At 51.2% G+C, this 18,583-nt stretch overlaps 1 protein-coding gene across 1 annotated transcript in view; it reads right to left on the bottom strand.

The window, feature by feature from the left end:
- Nucleotides 1-6,823: 6,823 nt before the first annotated feature.
- The window catches only part of LOC135532527 (transmembrane protein 47-like), an 18,698-nt gene continuing 6,938 nt past the window's right edge, over nt 6,824-18,583 (bottom strand). Inside the window, exons 2-3 of the mRNA XM_064960005.1 lie at nt 9,450-9,590; nt 6,824-7,778 (exon numbers count right to left, since the gene is read on the bottom strand). Coding sequence (XP_064816077.1) covers nt 7,600-7,778; nt 9,450-9,590 — 320 coding nt within the window. The 3' untranslated portion in view covers nt 6,824-7,599. The remainder of the gene's footprint in view (nt 7,779-9,449; nt 9,591-18,583) is intronic.

Genomic DNA, 18,583 nt, shown 5'->3' with positions numbered 1-18,583 from the left:
ATGGTTGTAGGTGGGAGATGAGACGGGGGCGTCTGAGACGGAGAGGTCGGCCTTTTCCCTTCCACCGAAATTGAACTTCTTCCCATGGGTCTGCACGGGGAACCGGGGAGAAGAGAGGGCGCAGCTGCTTTAAGATGGTGCCACGCGCTGGCAGAGTGAACTGTCCAAACCACTCAAATCAACTTAATCATGGATGATCATACCAAGATGAATGTCCATATTTTGAAAGAGGTTTTATGGCTACAGGTTATGTATACTTGGTGTCTGTGTGTATATGTCACACGTTATAAACAGCCCTTTATACAGGTTCAGATCCCAGAGAATATCCTCAACGTCCCACTAGGAGACAGGTGTAGGTGGTTCAGAGGAAGCCTGCTTGGTGGATATATCTTCACAGATGTAGGTTCTACAACCCATTCATCACCTGTCTGTTTGTTTCTGTATGGGGGAGAGTTCAAAGAAGGGCAGGTGCTGGAGGTCCCACCTCCAAGGAAGTGGTCCACTTGTAGCCTCTAGGCCAAATTGGTCAGACCAGCTGTGTTCTGTATTACAGCACAATAATAATTGGTGTGTGTGTTTACTGTATGTGTGCTTATATTTGGGTGGTCCAGGAGGATGTGAACAATTCCCAGAATGCAGATGAAGTGGCTGAGGGATCAAGTTCCAAAGAGGTGATGTGACCAGGCCTATATAAACATGACAGAACAGGTGACTGACTGACTGACTGACTGACTGTCTGTCTGTCTGTCTAACTGACTGGCTGACTGTCTATATGTCTAACTCTCTTTCTGGCTGTCTTTCTGACTGTTTGTCTATCTGTCTGTCTGGGTGACTGTCTGACTGTCTGTATGACTGTTTGCCTTTCAGACTGTTTGTATGACTGTCTGTGTGAATGTTTGTCTGTCTGTCTGATTGTCTGACTGTTTTTCTGTCCCTCTGTCCGGCCATGCCTGCCTGTCTATCCATACATCTGTTGGTAAGTCCCTCTTTCTGTCCCACAGAGGACTGGAGATGCTGCAGCAGTAGGGAGGGAGGGAGCGAGGGAGGGAGGGACATCAGCAATAGGGAAGGAGGGAGGGAGGGACATCAGCAGTAGGGAGGGAGGGAGGGAGGGACATCAGCAGTAGGGAGGAGGAGGGAGGGAGGGAGGACATCAGCAATAGGGAGGGAGGGAGGGACATCAGCAATAGGGAGGGAGGGAGGGAGGGACATCAGCAGTAGGGAGGGAGGGAGGGAGGGACATCAGCAGTAGGGAGGGAGGAGGGAGGGAGGGAGGGACATCAGCAGTAGGGAGGAGGAGGGGAGGGAGGGAGGGACATCAGCAGTAGGGAGGGAGGAGGGAGGGAGGGACATCAGCAATAGGGAGGAGGGAGGGACATCAGCAGTAGGGAGGAGGGAGGGACATCAGCAGTAGGGAGGGAGGAGGGAGGGAGGGAGGGACATCAGCAGTAGGGAGGGAGGGAGGGAGGGACATCAGCAGTAGGGAGGGAGGGAGGGAGGGACATCAGCAGTAGGGAGGGAGGAGGGAGGGAGGGAGGGACATCAGCAGTAGGGAGGGAGGGAGGGACATCAGCAGTAGGGAGGGGGGAGGGAGGGAGGGAGGGAGGGAGGAGGGACATCAGCAGTAGGGAGGGAGGGGAGGGAGGGAGGGAGGGAGGGAGGGAGGGAGGAGGGAGGGAGGGAGGGAGGGACATCAGCAGTAGGGAGGGAGGAGGGACATCAGCAGTAGGGAGGAGGAGGGAGGGACATCAGCAGTAGGGAGGGAGGGACATCAGCAGTAGGGAGGGAGGAGGGAGGGAGGGAGGGACATCAGCAGTAGGGAGGGAGGAGGGAGGGAGGGAGGGACATCAGCAGTAGGGAGGGAGGGAGGGAGGGACATCAGCAGTAGGGAGGGAGGGAGGGACATCAGCAGTAGGGAGGAGGAGGGAGGGAGGGACATCAGCAGTAGGGAGGGAGGAGGGAGGGAGGGAGGGACATCAGCAGTAGGGAGGGAGGGAGGGAGGGAGGGAGGGAGGGAGGGAGGGAGGGAGGGAGGGACAGCAGCAATAGGGAGGGAGGGAGGGACATCAGCAGTAGGGAGGGAGGGAGGGAGCGAGGGAGGGAGGGACATCAGCAGTAGGGAGGGAGGGAGGGAGGGAGGGAGGGAGGGAGGGAGGGAGGGAGGGAGGGAGGGAGGGAGGGAGGGAGGGAGGGAGGGAGGGAGGGGAGGGAGGGGGAGGGAGGGACAGCAGCAATAGGGAGGAGGGAGGGACATCAGCAGTAGGGAGGGAGGGAGGGAGGGAGGGGGGAGGGAGGGAGGGAGGGAGGGAGGGAGGGAGGGAGGGAGGGAGGGAGGGAGGGAGGGACAGCAGCAATAGGAGGGAGGGACAGCAGCAGGAGGGAGGGAGGGAGGGAGGGGAGGAGGGAGGGAGGGAGGGGGAGGGAGGGAGGGAGGGAGGGAGGGAGGGAGGGGAGAGGGAGGGAGGGAGGGAGGGGGGAGGGACAGCAGCAATAGGGAGGGAGGGAGGGACATCAGCAGTAGGGAGGGAGGGAGGGAGGGAGGGAGGGAGGGAGGGACAGCAGCAGTAGGGAGGGAGGGAGGGAGGGAGGGAGGGAGGGAGGGAGGGAGGGAGGGAGGGAGGGATAGCAGCAGTAGGAGCTCAGGGAGGGAGGGAGGGAGGGAGGGATAGCAGCAGTAGGAGCTCAGGGAGGGAGGGAGGGAGGGAGGGAGGGAGGGAGGGAGGGATAGCAGCAGTAGGAGCTCAGGGAGGGAGGGCCACAGCTGTGAGTCCCTGTAGCGTGAGAGTTTCCTCCCAGCATTAACAACAGCACAACATGACCTGTTTACACAAACACAGCTCAAACTACAGTAGGATACTCATGACTGGAGCAGAATGAATGGTCTGGAACTGCCTTAGGCCACTGTAGCCAATAGTCAGACGTTAAAGTACAAGGCAGCACAAGTACAGTACATTAAAATAGTCACATTCATGGTAGGGCAGTAATCATGTTCATTGAATTTGACATGTGGTCCCATATGAAAGACAGGCTGTATGCAACGACAGGTGTGAAAACCAGCCAACGATACATGAAGGTACGTGCACAGGTTGTCCTGTAGGTGGCAGTATTGCTACATGTTTGTTCTTGAACTCCTTAAAATTACAACCTGTGAAGGAGAATGGATTTTGTCCCAAATGACACCATTTTCCCTATATAGTGCACTACTTTTGACCAGAGCCCTATGATCCCTATGGACCCTGATCAAATTTAATTCACCATATAGAGACAAGGGTGCCATTTGGGACGTGTGAAGGTCTTCTAAGCCTGATGTGGGATCAAAGCTTCCCCCCCGGGTAGAGGAGAGAACAACCTACTGCAGTGAGTTGCTAGGCAGGGCAGGAGGAGTTAGCCTTCTGGTTAGAGTTCGACAAGGTTTGGACTGTGACTGACTGACTCTCTCTCTCACACACACACACACGCACAACACACACACACACACACACACACACACACACACACACACACACACACTTGGACAGATAATGAATGAAGACCTGAAGTCAGTTGAGGTGAATTCAGTTCAATGGAAGAAAATAAGGACCAGCGCTGTCAGTTTGCTTGTTGCAGGAGCTTGTTGCAGGAGCTTGTTGCAGGAGCTTGTTGAAGGAGCTTGTTGCAGGAGCTTGTTGAAGGAGCTTGTTGCAGGAGCTTGGGAAGAGAAAATACAAAGACATTCTCAACGGGTCAGAAATGAAGTGTGAAGATAAGTGGAGGAGTTAAAGTATCTAGTCCAGCCCTCAAGACAAAATAAATACATTTATATATAAATATAGCTTTTTTAAATTGTATCCCTTTTTTGTCCCCAATTTTGTGGTATCCAATTGGTAGTTACAGTCTTGTCTCATCGCTGCAACTCCCGTACGGACTCGTGAGAGGCGAAGGTCGAGAGCCGTGCGTCCTCCGAAACACAACCCAACCAAGCCGCACTGCTTCTTGACACAATGCCCTCTTAACCCGGAAGCCATCCGCACCAATGTGTTGGTGGAAACACCGTACACCTGGCGACCGTGTCAGCGTGCACTACGCCCGGCCTGCCACAGGAGGCGCTAGAGCGCGATGGGACAAGGACATGTTGGTCTGCCAAACCCTCCCCTAACCCGGACAACACTGAGACAATTGTGCGCCGCTTCATGGGTGTCCCAGTCACGGCCAGCTGTGACCCAGCCTGGGATTGAACCCAGGTATGTACACCACTGCGCCTCTCGGGAGGCCCCCGCAAATTGACTTTAACAAACAATTGATCCCCCCCAAAAATAACATGTCCCTCGAGCCAAAAATCCCGATGTGGCCCTCAAGTCAAAAAGTTTGCCCACCCCTGATTAACCCCTCCTGTAATCTAATGAGAGGAAGAGACTGGTTATTTTACTTGCTTTATTGTGTTAATTTACAATGAGATGAATACTGATACATATCTCTACCACGGCATCTAAAACATGCCCTCTCTCTCTCCCTCTCTCTCTCCCTCTGTCCCTCCCTCTCTCTCTCCCTCTCTCTCTCCCTCTCTCTCTCCCTCTGTCCCTCCCTCTCTCTCTCCCTCTGTCCCTCTCTCTCTCCCTCTCTCTCTCCCTCTCTCTCTCCCTCTGTCCCTCCCTCTCTCTCTCCCTCTCTCTCTCCCTCTCTCTCTCCCTCTGTCCCTCCCTCTCTCTCTCCCTCTGTCCCTCTCTCTCTCCCTCTCTCTCTCTCTCTCTCCCTCTCTCTCTCCCTCTCTCTCTCCCTCTGTCCCTCTCTCTCTCCCTCTCTCTCTCCCTCTCTCTCCCCCTCTCTCTCCCCTCTGTCTCCTCTCTGTCCCTCTCTCTCTCCCTCTCTCTCTCCCTCTCTCTCCCTCTCTCTCCCCTCTCTCTCTCCCTCTGTCCCTCCCTCTGTCCCTCCCTCTCTCTCTCCTCTCTCTCCCTCTCTCTCCCTCTGTCCCTCCCTCTCTCTCTCCCTCTGTCCCTCTCTCTCTCCCTCTCTCCCTCTCTCTCCCTCTGTCCCTCCCTCTCTCCCTCCCTCTCTCTCCCTCTGTCCCTCCCTCCCTCTCTCTCCCTCTCTCTCCTCCCTCCCTCCCTCCTCCCTCCCTCCTCCTCCCTCCCTCCCTCCAATCTACTCACACATCTCGTCAACATCTCCACGAATATCATTCAACAATTTACCCCTCAATCTACTGTAGGATGTCCATTAAAAGAATAATATTTGATTTGTGTGGTTGCATTTCATTGGATTATTGTTGGACAAGTAAATGTGTTACCAGACATAAACTAAGCTATCTGTCTGTCTCCTCTTCTAGACCACGGAACACTTCTACATCGCTGCAAAAACCTGACGAAGCTGTGATGAGACAGATCAGATAAGCTACAGACCAGTACCACATTACTGGGCTGTGTCCTAAACGGGCTTCAACGGCTCCCTGTCTGTCTCTGTGCTCTTCACTGGCTATGAAGACAGGAAGGAAACCCCTGTTTTGGAGTATTGGGACGTACCAAACCTCCTCTTTACCAGGATTGGGGTCAATTCCATTTCAATTCCAATCATTTCAGAAAGTAAACCAAAACTCCAATTCCTCATTGAAAAGTATTGGAGGTCATTGGAATTGTACTTCCTGAATTGCCTGGGAATTGAAATGGAATTGAGCCCAACTGTAGCTTAGCTATGGGGGTTCATACGTCCATGGAGATATACTGTAGTGGCATTGGTGTCCTGTGGGTCACTGGACCTCTTCCTCGCCTTCACATGCCAAGCTACCAGTGTTGGTCATCCCAGTCTGTCTCTACCTACCAGTGTTGGTCATCTCAGTCTGTCTCTGCCTACCAGTGTTGGTCATCCCAGTCTGTCTCTGCCTACCAGTGTTGGTCACCCCAGTCTGTCTCTGCCTACCAGTGTTGGTCATCCCAGTCTGTCTCTACCTACCAGTGTTGGTCATCCCAGTCTGTCTCTACCTACCAGTGTTGGTCATCCCAGTCTGTCTCTACCTACCAGTGTTGGTCATCCCAGTCTGTCTCTACCTACCAGTGTTGGTCATCCCAGTCTGTCTCTGCCTACCAGTGTTGGTCATCCCAGTCTGTCTCTACCTACCAGTGTTGGTCATCCCAGTCTGTCTCTACCTACCAGTGTTGGTCATCCCAGTCTGTCTCTACCTACCAGTGTTGGTCATCCCAGTCTGTCTCTGCCTACCAGTGTTGGTCATCCCAGTCTGTCTCTACCTACCAGTGTTGGTCATCCCAGTCTGTCTCTGCCTACCAGTGTTGGTCATCCCAGTCTGTCTCTACCTACCAGTGTTGGTCATCCCAGTCTGTCTCTGCCTACCAGTGTTGGTCATCCCAGTCTGTCTCTACCTACCAGTGTTGGTCATCCCAGTCTGTCTCTACCTACCAGTGTTGGTCATCCCAGTCTGTCTCTGCCTACCAGTGTTGGTCATCCCAGTCTGTCTCTGCCTACCAGTGTTGGTCATCCCAGTCTGTCTCTACCTACCAGTGTTGGTCATCCCAGTCTGTCTCTGCCTACCAGTGTTGGTCATCCCAGTCTGTCTCTGCCTACCAGTGTTGGTCATCCCAGTCTGTCTCTACCTACCAGTGTTGGTCATCCCAGTCTGTCTCTACCTACCAGTGTTGGTCATCCCAGTCTGTCTCTGCCTACCAGTGTTGGTCATCCCAGTCTGTCTCTACCTACCAGTGTTGGTCATCCCAGTCTGTCTCTGCCTACCAGTGTTGGTCATCCCAGTCTGTCTCTGCCTACCAGTGTTGGTCATCCCAGTCTGTCTCTACCTACCAGTGTTGGTCATCCCAGTCTGTCTCTACCTACCAGTGTTGGTCATCCCAGTCTGTCTCTACCTACCAGTGTTGGTCATCCCAGTCTGTCTCTACCTACCAGTGTTGGTCATCCCAGTCTGTCTCTACCTACCAGTGTTGGTCATCCCAGTCTGTCTCTGCCTACCAGTGTTGGTCATCCCAGTCTGTCTCTACCTACCAGTGTTGGTCATCCCAGTCTGTCTCTACCTACCAGTGTTGGTCATCCCAGTCTGTCTCTACCTACCAGTGTTGGTCATCCCAGTCTGTCTCTACCTACCAGTGTTGGTCATCCCAGTCTGTCTCTACCTACCAGTGAGAAGACAAGTCTGTTTTCCAGTCAGACTCATCCTAATCTCTCGTGGACAGACTACGTAACATAAATGGTAGCTGGCACCAGATTCTCCTTCTGGGTTTGCCGAGCTCAGCCTCATCCTTACCCCTAAGGCCTTGTAAGTTATACTTGGTCGGTAACAGTGCTTCAGTGAGTCCTTGTCCCAGGGTTTGAGGACAGATAGAGTGATCTGATTGGTCAGTCTGTTATCTGATAGTCTCTGACTGAAGAGGGAGTACAGAGCAGGGTACAGGGTACTGTGAAATCATCCATCCATCCACCCCAGCTCTGAGCCACTGCCTACTTCCACAGGAAATACTGTATGCTGACATGTGTGTGTGTGTGTGTGCATCTCTCTGTGTCTACCTGTCTCTCTAGCGAGCATTAGCATTATACAGTATAGGATATGTATGACAGCCAGCGACTACAGGGGGGGGGGGGGGGTCACAGTGGTACAGTCCAGCAGGGTCAGTAGTAGTCTTCATAGTTCTTAGGGTTGAGGCAGTAGAGGATCCCCCCGCCGAAGGAGAAAATGGTAGCGCCCCAGGCCAGGCCGTAACCCCAGTTGAACTCGTGGTATATGCTCATGCTGATGGTCTCAGTGAACTTGATGGGGTAGAGGACCAGACTGCAGCCCTGCAACACCACTGGAGCAGAGGGAAACAGAGGACATCTCATAAGAATATGTATATTGAAGAGGTAGAGATACAGTGCCTTGCGAAAGTATTCGGCCCCCTTGAACTTTGCGACCTTTTGCCACATTTCAGGCTTCAAACATAAAGATATAAAACTGTATTTTTTTGTGAAGAATCAACAACAAGTGGGACACAATCATGAAGTGGAACGACATTTATTCCTCCTTGCAAAACAGCTCGAGCTCAGTGAGGTTGGATGGAGAGCATTTGTGAACAGCAGTTTTCAGTTCTTTCCACAGATTCTCGATTGGATTCAGGTCTGGACTTTGACTTGGCCATTCTAACACCTGGATATGTTTATTTTTGAACCATTCCATTGTAGATTTTGCTTTATGTTTTGGATCATTGTCTTGTTGGAAGACAAATCTCCGTCCCAGTCTCAGGTCTTTTGCAGACTCCATCAGGTTTTCTTCCAGAATGGTCCTGTATTTGGCTCCATCCATCTTCCCATCAATTTGAACCATCTTCCCTGACCCTGCTGAAGAAAAGCAGGCCCAAACCATGATGCTGCCACCACCATGTTTGACAGTGGGGATGGTGTGGTCAGGGTGATGAGCTGTGTTGCTTTTACGCCAAACATAAAGCTTTGCATTGTTGCCAAAAATAGTTCAATATTTGGTTTCATCTGACCAGATCACCTTCTTCTACATGTTTGGTGTGTCTCCCAGGTGGCTTGTGGCAAACTTTAAACGACACTTTTTATGGATATCTTTAAGAAATGGCTTTCTTCTTGCCACTCTTCCATAAAGGCCAGATTTGTGCAATATACGACTGATTGTTGTCCTATGGACAGAGTCTCCCACCTCAGCTGTAGATCTCTGCAGTTCATCCAGAGTGATCATGGGCCTCTTGGCTGCATCTCTGATCAGTCTTCTCCTTGTATGAGCTGAAAGTTTAGAGGGACGGCCAGGTCTTGGTAGATTTGCAGTGGTCTGATACTCCTTCCATTTCAATATTATCGCTTGCACAGTGCTCCTTGGGATGTTTAAAGCTTGGGAAATCTTTTTGTATCCAAGTCCGGCTTTAAACTTCTTCACAACAGTATCTCGGACCTGCCTGGTGTGTTCCTTGTTCTTCATGATGCTCTCTGCGCTTTTAACGGACCTCTGAGACTATCACAGTGCAGGTGCATTTATACGGAGACTTGATTACACACAGGTGGATTGTATTTATCATCATTAGTCATTTAGGTCAACATTGTATCATTCAGAGATCCTCACTGAACTTCTGGAGAGAGTTTGCTGCACTGAAAGTAAAGGGGCTGAATAATTTTGCACGCCCAATTTTTCAGTTTTTGATTTGTTAAAAAAGTTTGAAATATCCAATAAATGTCGTTCCACTTCATGATTGTGTCCCACTTGCTGTTGATTCTTCACAAAAAATACAGTTTTATATCTTTATGTTTGAAGCCTGAAATGTGGCAAAAGGTCGCAAAGTTCAAGGGGGCCGAATACTTTCGCAAGGCACTGTATATGCATATTACTTATGAATTAACTGTCTAACAAGGAATTTGATATCAGAAGATAGAGACAAATAATTGTGTGTGTGTGTGTGTGTGTGTGTGTGTGTGTGTGTGTGTGTGTGTGTGTGTGTGTGTGTGTGTGTGTGTGTGTGCGTGTTCACCTGCAGCGAACAGCATGACAGCGACAGGTCTGTTGAAGCGTCTCCGAGAGCCGATACACACTGACACCAGGACCACCAGGAAGGAGAGCAGGACCAGAGCAGCTCCGCCTAGCAACAAGGACAGGGTGGCGATCTGCCAGTCTAGAAGAGAGAGAATACATATATAGTTAAGGAAAGAGGTAGAGGAGGGAAAAGAGAGGGGAGGAGCATACGAGAGAAATGGAGGGAGAAAGGGGATGGGAGACAGAGAGGGAAGGAGATATAGAGGACAGAGAGGGAAGGAGAGATAGAAGACAGAGAGGGAAGGAGAGATAGAGGACAGAGAGGGAAGGAGAGATAGAAGACAGAGAGGGAAGGAGAGATAGAAGACAGAGAGGGAAGGAGAGATAGAGGACAGAGAGGGAAGGAGAGATAGAAGACAGAGAGGGAAGGAGAGATAGAAGACAGAGAGGGAAGGAGAGATAGAAGACAGAGAGGGAAGGAGAGATAGAGGACAGAGAGGGAAGGAGAGATAGAGGACAGAGAGGGGGGATATCAGGTGGTATAAACAAGAGGGAGGAAACAGCAAGTTGTCAGAGGGAAATGGAGCGAGGGAACAGCAAGAGAGAGAGAAAGAGGGGGAGAGAGAAAGAGAGAGAGGGAGAGAGGGGGGAGAGAGAGAGAAAGAGGGGTAGGGAGAAAGGGAGAGAGGGGGGAGAGAGGGAGACAAAGAAAGAGGGGTAGCGAGAAAAGGAGAGAGGGGGAGAGAGAGAAAGAGGGGGAGGGAGAGAGGGGGGAGAGAGAGAGACAGAGAAAGAGGAGGAGGGAGAAAAGGAGAGAGGGGAAAGAGGGGGAGAGAGAGAGACAGAGAAAGAGGGGGGGAGGGAGAAAAGGAGAGAGGGGAGAGAGAGAAAGAGGGGAGGGAGAGAGGGGGAGAGAGAGAGACAGAGAAAGAGGGGGAGGGAGAAAAGGAGAGAGGGGATAGAGAGAAAGAGGGGGAGGGAGAGAGGGGGGAGAGAGAGACAGAGAAAGAGGAGGAGGGAGAAAAGGAGAGAGGGGGGAGAGAGAGAAAGAGGGGGAGGGAGAGAGCGAATGAGGGGGAGGGGGAGAAAGAGGGTGAGGGGGAGAAAAAGAGGGTGAGGGAGAGAGAAAGAGGGTGAGGGAGAGAGAAAGAGGGTGAGGGAGAGAGAAAGAGGGTGAGGGAGAGAGAGGGGGGTCAGATAGACACGCTGACCCGCATCTCACTGACACACATCGTTGACTAAAGATTGTTGGCATGTTACCAGAATCAATCTGCCATCATCTCAACCAACCCCACTAACAACATACAGGCAAGGCAACATCTGCACCCCACCCACAACCCCACCAACAACTACACCCCACCCACAACCCCACCACCATCTACACCCCACCCACAACCCCAACCCCACCAACATCTACACCCCACCCACCACCCCAACCCCACCACCATCTACACCCCACCCACAACCCCAACCCCACCACCATCTACACCCCACCCACAACCCCAACCCCACCACCATCTACACCCCACCCACAACCCCAACCCCACCACCATCTACACCCCACCCACAACCGCAACCCCACCACCATCTACACCCCAGCCACAACCCCAACCCCACCAACATCTACACCCCACCCACAACCCCAAACCCACCACCATCTACACCCCACCCACAACCCCAACCCCACCAACATCTACACCCCACCCACAACCCCAACCCCACCAACATCTACACCCCACCCACAATCCCACCAACATCTACACCCCACCCACAACCCCAACCCCACCAACATCTACACCCCACCCACAACCCCATCCCCACCAACATCTACACCTCACCCACAACCCCAACCCCACCAACATCTACACCCCACCCACAACCCCACCAACATCTACACCTCACCCACAACCCAACCCCACCAACATCTACACCCCACCCACAACCCCAACCCCACCAACATCTACACCCCACCCACAACCCCATCCCCACCAACATCTACACCTCACCCACAACCCCAACCCCACCAACATCTACACCCCACCCACAACCCCACCAACATCTACACCCCACCCACAACCCCAAACCCACCACCATCTACACCCCACCCACAACCCCAACCCCACCAACATCTACACCCCACCCACAACCCCAACCCCACCAACATCTACACCCCACCCACAATCCCACCAACATCTACACCCCACCCACAACCACAACCCCACCAACATCTATACCCCACCCACAACCCCACCAACATCTACACCCCACCCACAACCCCAACCCCACCAACATCTACACCCCACCCACAACCCCATCCCCACCAACATCTACACCTCACCCACAACCCCAACCCCACCAACATCTACACCCCACCCACAACCCCACCAACATCTACACCTCACCCACAACCCCAACCCCACCAACATCTATACCCCACCCACAACCCCACCAACATCTATACCCCACCCACAACCCCAACCCCACCAACATCTATACCCCACCCACAACCCCACCAACATCTATACCCCACCCACAACCCCAACCCCACCAACATCTACACCTCACCCACAACCCCAACCCCACCAACATCTACACCCCACCCACAACCCCACCAACATCTACACCTCACCCACAACAACATCTACACCCCACCCACAACCCCAACAACATCTACACTCCACCAACAACCCCACCTACAACTACAACCCCACCAACAACCCCAACCCCAACCCCACCAACAGCCACAACCCCATCTACAACCACAACCCCAACCACAACCCCAACCCTACCAACAACTACAACCCCAACAACTACACCCCACCAACAACTCCAACTCCAACCCCACCCACAACCCCAACCCTACCAACAACTACAACCCCATCAACTACACCCCACCAACAACTACACCCCACCAACAACCACAACCCCACCCATCAACTTCACCCCACCAACAAAACCCACCAACAGCCACAACCCCACCCACAACCACAACCCCACCAATAACTACAACCCCACCAACAACTACAACCCCACCCACAACTACAAATCCACCCCCATCCACAACAGCAACCCAACCAACAACTACAACCCCACCCACAACAACAACCCCAACCCCACCAACAACTACAACCCCGCCCACAACTACCACTCCAACCCCACCCACAACAGCAACCCCACCAACAACTACAATCTCACCCACAACAACTACAACCCCACCCACAACCCCAACCCCACCAACAACTACAACCTCACCCACAACCCCAACAACTACAACTCCACCCAGAACTACAACACCTCCACAACCCCAAATCCCACCCACAACCCAACCCACAACCCCATCTACAACCACACCAACAACTAAAACCCCACCCACAACCACAAATCCCACCCCCAACCCCACCTACACTCACAAACTCACCCACAACCCCAACCCAACTCACAACCCAACCCACCACACCACCCCCACAAAATAGATAGAAGAAGGGACTAGAAAACTCTTCAGTCAGTAATAAATATTGGTTTAGTGAGAGGTCCAGCAGCAGCTGTGTACAGTAGTTATGACACTGTGGTCAGACAAGGACAGGAAATAGAGACGATCAATCTGTTCCAAACGGCTGGCTGGGTTATCTCCTGGCCAATCATGGTGACTGGCTAGATTCTGTGAAGAGGAGGAGGGAGAGGAGGTTGGAGAAGAAGAGAGGAGGATGGGGGAGTGGAGAGGAGGATGGGGAAGAGGAGGATGGGGAAGAGGAGAAAGGAGGAGAAGACACTTAAAGATCTACATGAGGATGAGGAAGAGGAGGATGGGGGAATGGAAAGGAGGAGAGGAAAGGAGGATGGGGGAGAGGAGGATGGGGAAGAGGAGAAAGGAGGAGAGGAGGATGGGGAAGAGGAGAAAGGAGGAGAGGAGGATGGGGAAGAGGAGAAAGGAGGAGAGGAGGATGAGGAAGAGGAGAAAGGAGGAGAAGACACTTAAAGATCTACATGAGGATGAGGAAGAGGAGGATGGGGAAGAGGAGGATGGGGAAGAGGAGAAAGGAGGAGAGGAGAGGAGGGGAGAGGAGGATGGGGAGAGGAGGGGAGAGGAGGATGGAGAAGAGGAGGATGGGGAGAGGAGGGGAGAGGAGGATGGGGGAGAGGAGAGGAGGATGGGGAAGAGGAGGATGGGGAAGAGGAGAAAGGAGGAGAGGAGGATAGGGAAGAGGATGATGGGGAAGAGGAGGAAGGAGGAGAGGAGAGGAGGATGGGGAAGAGGAGAGGAGGATGGGGGAGAGGAGAGGAGGATGGGGGAGAGGAGAAAGGAGGAGAGGAGGATGGAGAAGAGGATGATGGGGAAGAGGAGGAAGGAGGAGAGGAGAGGAGGATGGGGAAGAGGAGAGGAGGATGGGGAAGAGGAGGATGGGGAAGAGGAGAAAGGAGGAGAGGAGGATGGGGAAGAGGAGAAAGGAGGAGAGGAGGATGAGGAAGAGGAGAAAGTAGGAGAAGACACTTAAAGATCTACATGAGGATGAGGAAGAGGAGGATGGGGGAGAGGAGGATGGGGAAGAGGAGGAAGGAGGAGAGGAGAGGGAGGATGGGGAGAGGAGAGGAGGGATGGGGAGAGGAGAGGAGGATGGGGAAGAGGAGAGGAGGATGGGGGAGAGGAGGAAGGAGGAGAGGAGAGGAGGATGGGGAGAGGAGAGGAGGATGGGGAAGAGGAGGATGGGGAAGAGGAGAGGAGGATGGGGGAGAGGAGAGGAGGGATGGGGGAAGAGGAGAAAGGAGGAGAGGAGAGGGAGGATGGGGGAGAGGAGAAAGGAGGAGAGGAGAGGGGGATGGGGAGAGGGGAAAGGAGGAGAGGAGAGGAGAGGAGGATGGGGAGAGGAGGGGAGAGGAGGATGGGGAAGAGGAGGATGGGGAAGAGGAGAGGAGGATGGGGAAGAGGAGAGGAGGATGGGGAAGAGGAGAAAGGAGGGAGAGGAGAGGAGGATGGGGAGAGGAGAAAGGAGAGGAGGATGGGGAGAGGAGAAAGGAGGAGAGGAGAGGAGAGGAGGATGGGGAGAGGAGGGGAGAGGAGGATGGGGAGAGGAGGGGAGAGGAGGATGGGGAAGAGGAGGATGGGGAAGAGGAGGATGGAGAGGAGGAGAGGAGAAAGGAGGAGAGGAGGATGGGGAAGAGGAGAAAGGAGAAAGGAGGAGGAAGAGGAGAAAGGAGGAGGAGAGGAGAAAGGAGGAGGAGAGGAGGCGACACTTAAAGATCTACAGGAGGAAAGCATGTACAGTTGTTCCAGCGATGTGAGTGAAAAACAACGAGAACTCAGGACATTCATGATGAAACCTGAAGAAACATCTGAAGTGTTGTGGGCGTCTACCTTCCCTGCCCAGGAGATCCCCTCTTCCCAGTCAGACTGGTTTACACCAGATGAAGAGGGACATTTCCCACACTAACTCTACCCTGTCCGTACGCATTAACCAGAGGCTGCATCCAAAATGGCACACTATTCCCTTTATAGTGCACTACTTTTGACCAGGGCCCATAGGGTATCCCATAGGACCCTGGTCAAAGGGAACAGTGTGCCATTTGGGATGCCCTCAGAGAGGAATAGCCTAACGTTGGAGGGGTTTATGTTTCATTCATGTTTCACAGTCACTGCTCTCAGCCTATCAGAAGACACAGCCAGGGAGCCTGGTTATAAAGAGGACCACATGGTTGTGTTATGGTCGGGAGAAGGGTTACAAGAGGGGGAGAGACCACTGAGGTCTTCGTGTAGCTGGTTGGTACCAAGAATTACAGACACTAACATGTGTATTGTGGTTCCCACTTTAAAGAACTACAGACAGTAACATGTGTATTGTGGTTCCCACTTTAAAGAACTACAGACAGTAACATGTGTATTGTGGTCCCCACTTTAAAGAACTATAGACACTAACATGTGTATTGTGGTCCCCACTTTGAAGAACTACAGACACTAACATGTGTATTGTGGTTCCCACTTTGAAGAACTACAGACAGTAACATGTGTATTGTGGTCCCCACTTTGAAGAACTACAGACAGTAACATGTGTATTGTGGTTCCCACTTTGAAGAACTACAGGCAGTAACATGTGTATTGTGGTCCCCACTTTAAAGAACTACAGACAGTAACATGTGTATTGTGGTCCCCACTTTAAAGAACTACAGACACTAACATGTGTATTGTGGTCCCCACTTTAAAGAACTACAGACAGTAACATGTGTATTGTGGTCCCCACTTTAAAGAACTACAGACACTAACATGTGTATTGTGGTCCCCACTTTAAAGAACTACAGACACTAACATGTGTATTGTGGTCCCCATTTTAAAGAACTACAGACAGTAACATGTGTATTGTGGTCCCCACTTTAAAGAACTACAGACACTAACATGTGTATTGTGGTCCCCACTTTAAAGAACTACAGACACTAACATGTGTATTGTGGTCCCCACTTTAAAGAACTACAGACACTAACATGTGTATTGTGGTCCCCACTTTAAAGAACTACAGACACTAACATGTGTATTGTGGTCCCCACTTTAAAGAACTACAGACACTAACATGTGTATTGTGGTCCCCACTTTAAAGAACTACAGACAGTAACATGTGTATTGTGGTCCCCACTTTAAAGAACTACAGACACTAACATGTGTATTGTGGTCCCCACTTTGAAGAACTACAGACACTAACATGTGTATTGTGGTTCCCACTTTGAAGAACTACAGACACTAACATGTGTATTGTGGTCCCCACTTTGAAGAACTACAGACACTAACATGTGTATTGTGGTTCCCACTTTGAAGAACTACAGACACTAACATGTGTATTGTGGTCCCCACTTTAAAGAACTACAGACACTAACATGTGTATTGTGGTCCCCACTTTTAAGAACTACAGACAGTAACTTGAACAATACCATTTTGATGATGGACTCAACTTGACTCTGAAGAGCCATGTGAAAGAAGCTCACTGAGATGTGGTGTTGAACCTCTCTACCACAGGACCATGTTAGGTGTTTCTTTTATATAGTTTTTATTTTACCTTTATTTAACTAGGCAAGTCAGTTAAGAACAAATTCTTATTTTCAATGACTGCCTAGGAACACTGGGTTAACTGCCTGTTCAGGGGCAGAACGACAGATTTGTACCTTGTCAGCTCGGGATTTGAACTTGCAACCTTTCAGCTGCTAGTCCAACGCTCTAATCGCTAGGCTACCCTTTCACACCTCAGTGGGACTTATTTAAAGGAAGGAATGTGTAGCAGCATGTGACTGCCTGGATTAGAGGCTTGAACATGTTTCTCATCACTCAGTTTAGTTATTAGAGCTTCTGACTGGTCACTTCTTACAGGGATTAACCTTTTCCTGCAGTGGGCTAAACCAGGGTCACACAGACTGTTTCTTGGTCGTCTTAAACTGATCTACTTTGTAACAACAGTATCCACCTCACACACATGGTTATGGGTTTAACAACAGTGTCCACCTCACACACATGGTTATGGGTTTAACAACAGTGTCCACCTCACACACATGGTTATGGGTTTAACAACAGTGTCCACCTCACACACATGGTTATGGGTTTAACAACAGTGTCCACCTAACACACATGGTTATGGGTTTAACAACAGTGTCCACCTCACACATGGTTATGGGTTTAACAACAGTGTCCACCTCACACACATGGTTATGGGTTTAACAACAGTGTCCACCTCACACACATGGTTATGGGTTTAACAGCAGTGTCCACCTCACACACATGGTTATGGGTTTAACAACAGTGTCCACCTCACACACATGGTTATGGGTTTAACAACAGTGTCCACCTCACACACATGGTTATGGGTTTAACAACAGTGTCCACCTCACACACATGGTTATGGGTTTAACAACAGTGTCCACCTCACACACATGGTTATGGGTTTAACAACAGTGTCCACCTCACACACATGGTTATGGGTTTAACAACAGTGTCCACCTCACACACATGGTTATGGGTTTAACAACAGTGTCCACCTCACACACATGGTTATGGGTTTAACAAAAGAAGACACCTGTATCATGTCAGATATAGAGTTGAAATGTCTTCCATTTTGATTTTGCATCCCAATATTACACTTTCTATACATTTGACATGAAAAAAAAAGAGTATTAATTATGAAATGATGGTTAACATTCCCCCATGAGGCCACTAGAGGGCGATTTGGTCCTTTAACTACAGGAAAGGTATTGAAGATTATCCATATACATTGCGTCTTAAATGGCCTGTAGTTGTGCACACATCCATGTGTGTGTGTGTGTGTGTGTGTGTGTGTGTGTGTGTGTGTGTGTGTGTGTGCAACATGTGTGTGTGTCCATGTGTGTGTGTGTCCATGTGTGTGTGTGTGTGTCCATGTGTGTCCGTGTGTGTGTGTGTGTCCGTGTGTGTGTGTGTATGTGTGTTTGTGTGTGTGTGTATGTGTGTATGTCCATGTGTGTGTGTGTGTGTGTGTGTGTGTGTGTGTGTGTGTGTGTGTGTGTATGTCCGTGTGTATGTCCGTGTGTGTGTGTGTGTGTGTCTGTGTGTGTGTGTGTGTATGTCCGTGTGCATGTCCGTGTGTGTGTGTGTGTGTGTGTGTGTGTGTGTGTGTGTATGTCCGTGTGTATGTCCGTGTGTGTGTGTGTGTGTGTGTCTACGTCTCCATAGTCCCTAACTCCATTAATGTCAGCAGGAACATTATATCAAACTCATTCCACAGAGGGCCGTCTGTGGGTTTTCACTCCTCCCTTGTACTTGACTTATGAATTAAGGTCACTAACTAGTAAAAATCTCCCCTCACCTGATTGTGTATGTCTTAATTGAAAGGAAAAACCAAAAACCTGCAGACACTCAGCCCTCCATGGAATGAGTTTGACTCTCCTGTCCTCGGGGGTCCTTCTCTGACTGTGGGATGAAACCATCACCATATTATTTTCCAGTGTTCATTCAGAGGCCACAAATAGACCAGAACCTTCTGAGGACCTCTCTGAGGAGAGGGAGATGGAGAGGGAGAGGGAGAGGGAGAGGGGGAGGAGAGGGAGAGGGAGAGGAAGAGGGAGAGGGAGAGGGAGAGGGAGAGGGAGAGGGAGAGGGAGAGGGAGAGGGAGAGGGAGGGGAGGGGAGGG

The sequence above is a fragment of the Oncorhynchus masou genome, unplaced genomic scaffold, assembly GCF_036934945.1.
Source record: "Oncorhynchus masou masou isolate Uvic2021 unplaced genomic scaffold, UVic_Omas_1.1 unplaced_scaffold_1895, whole genome shotgun sequence".
NCBI lineage: Eukaryota > Metazoa > Chordata > Actinopteri > Salmoniformes > Salmonidae > Oncorhynchus > Oncorhynchus masou.
Note: the sequence above shows the minus strand (reverse complement) of the source record. Positions and strands in the feature narration are given on the sequence as shown.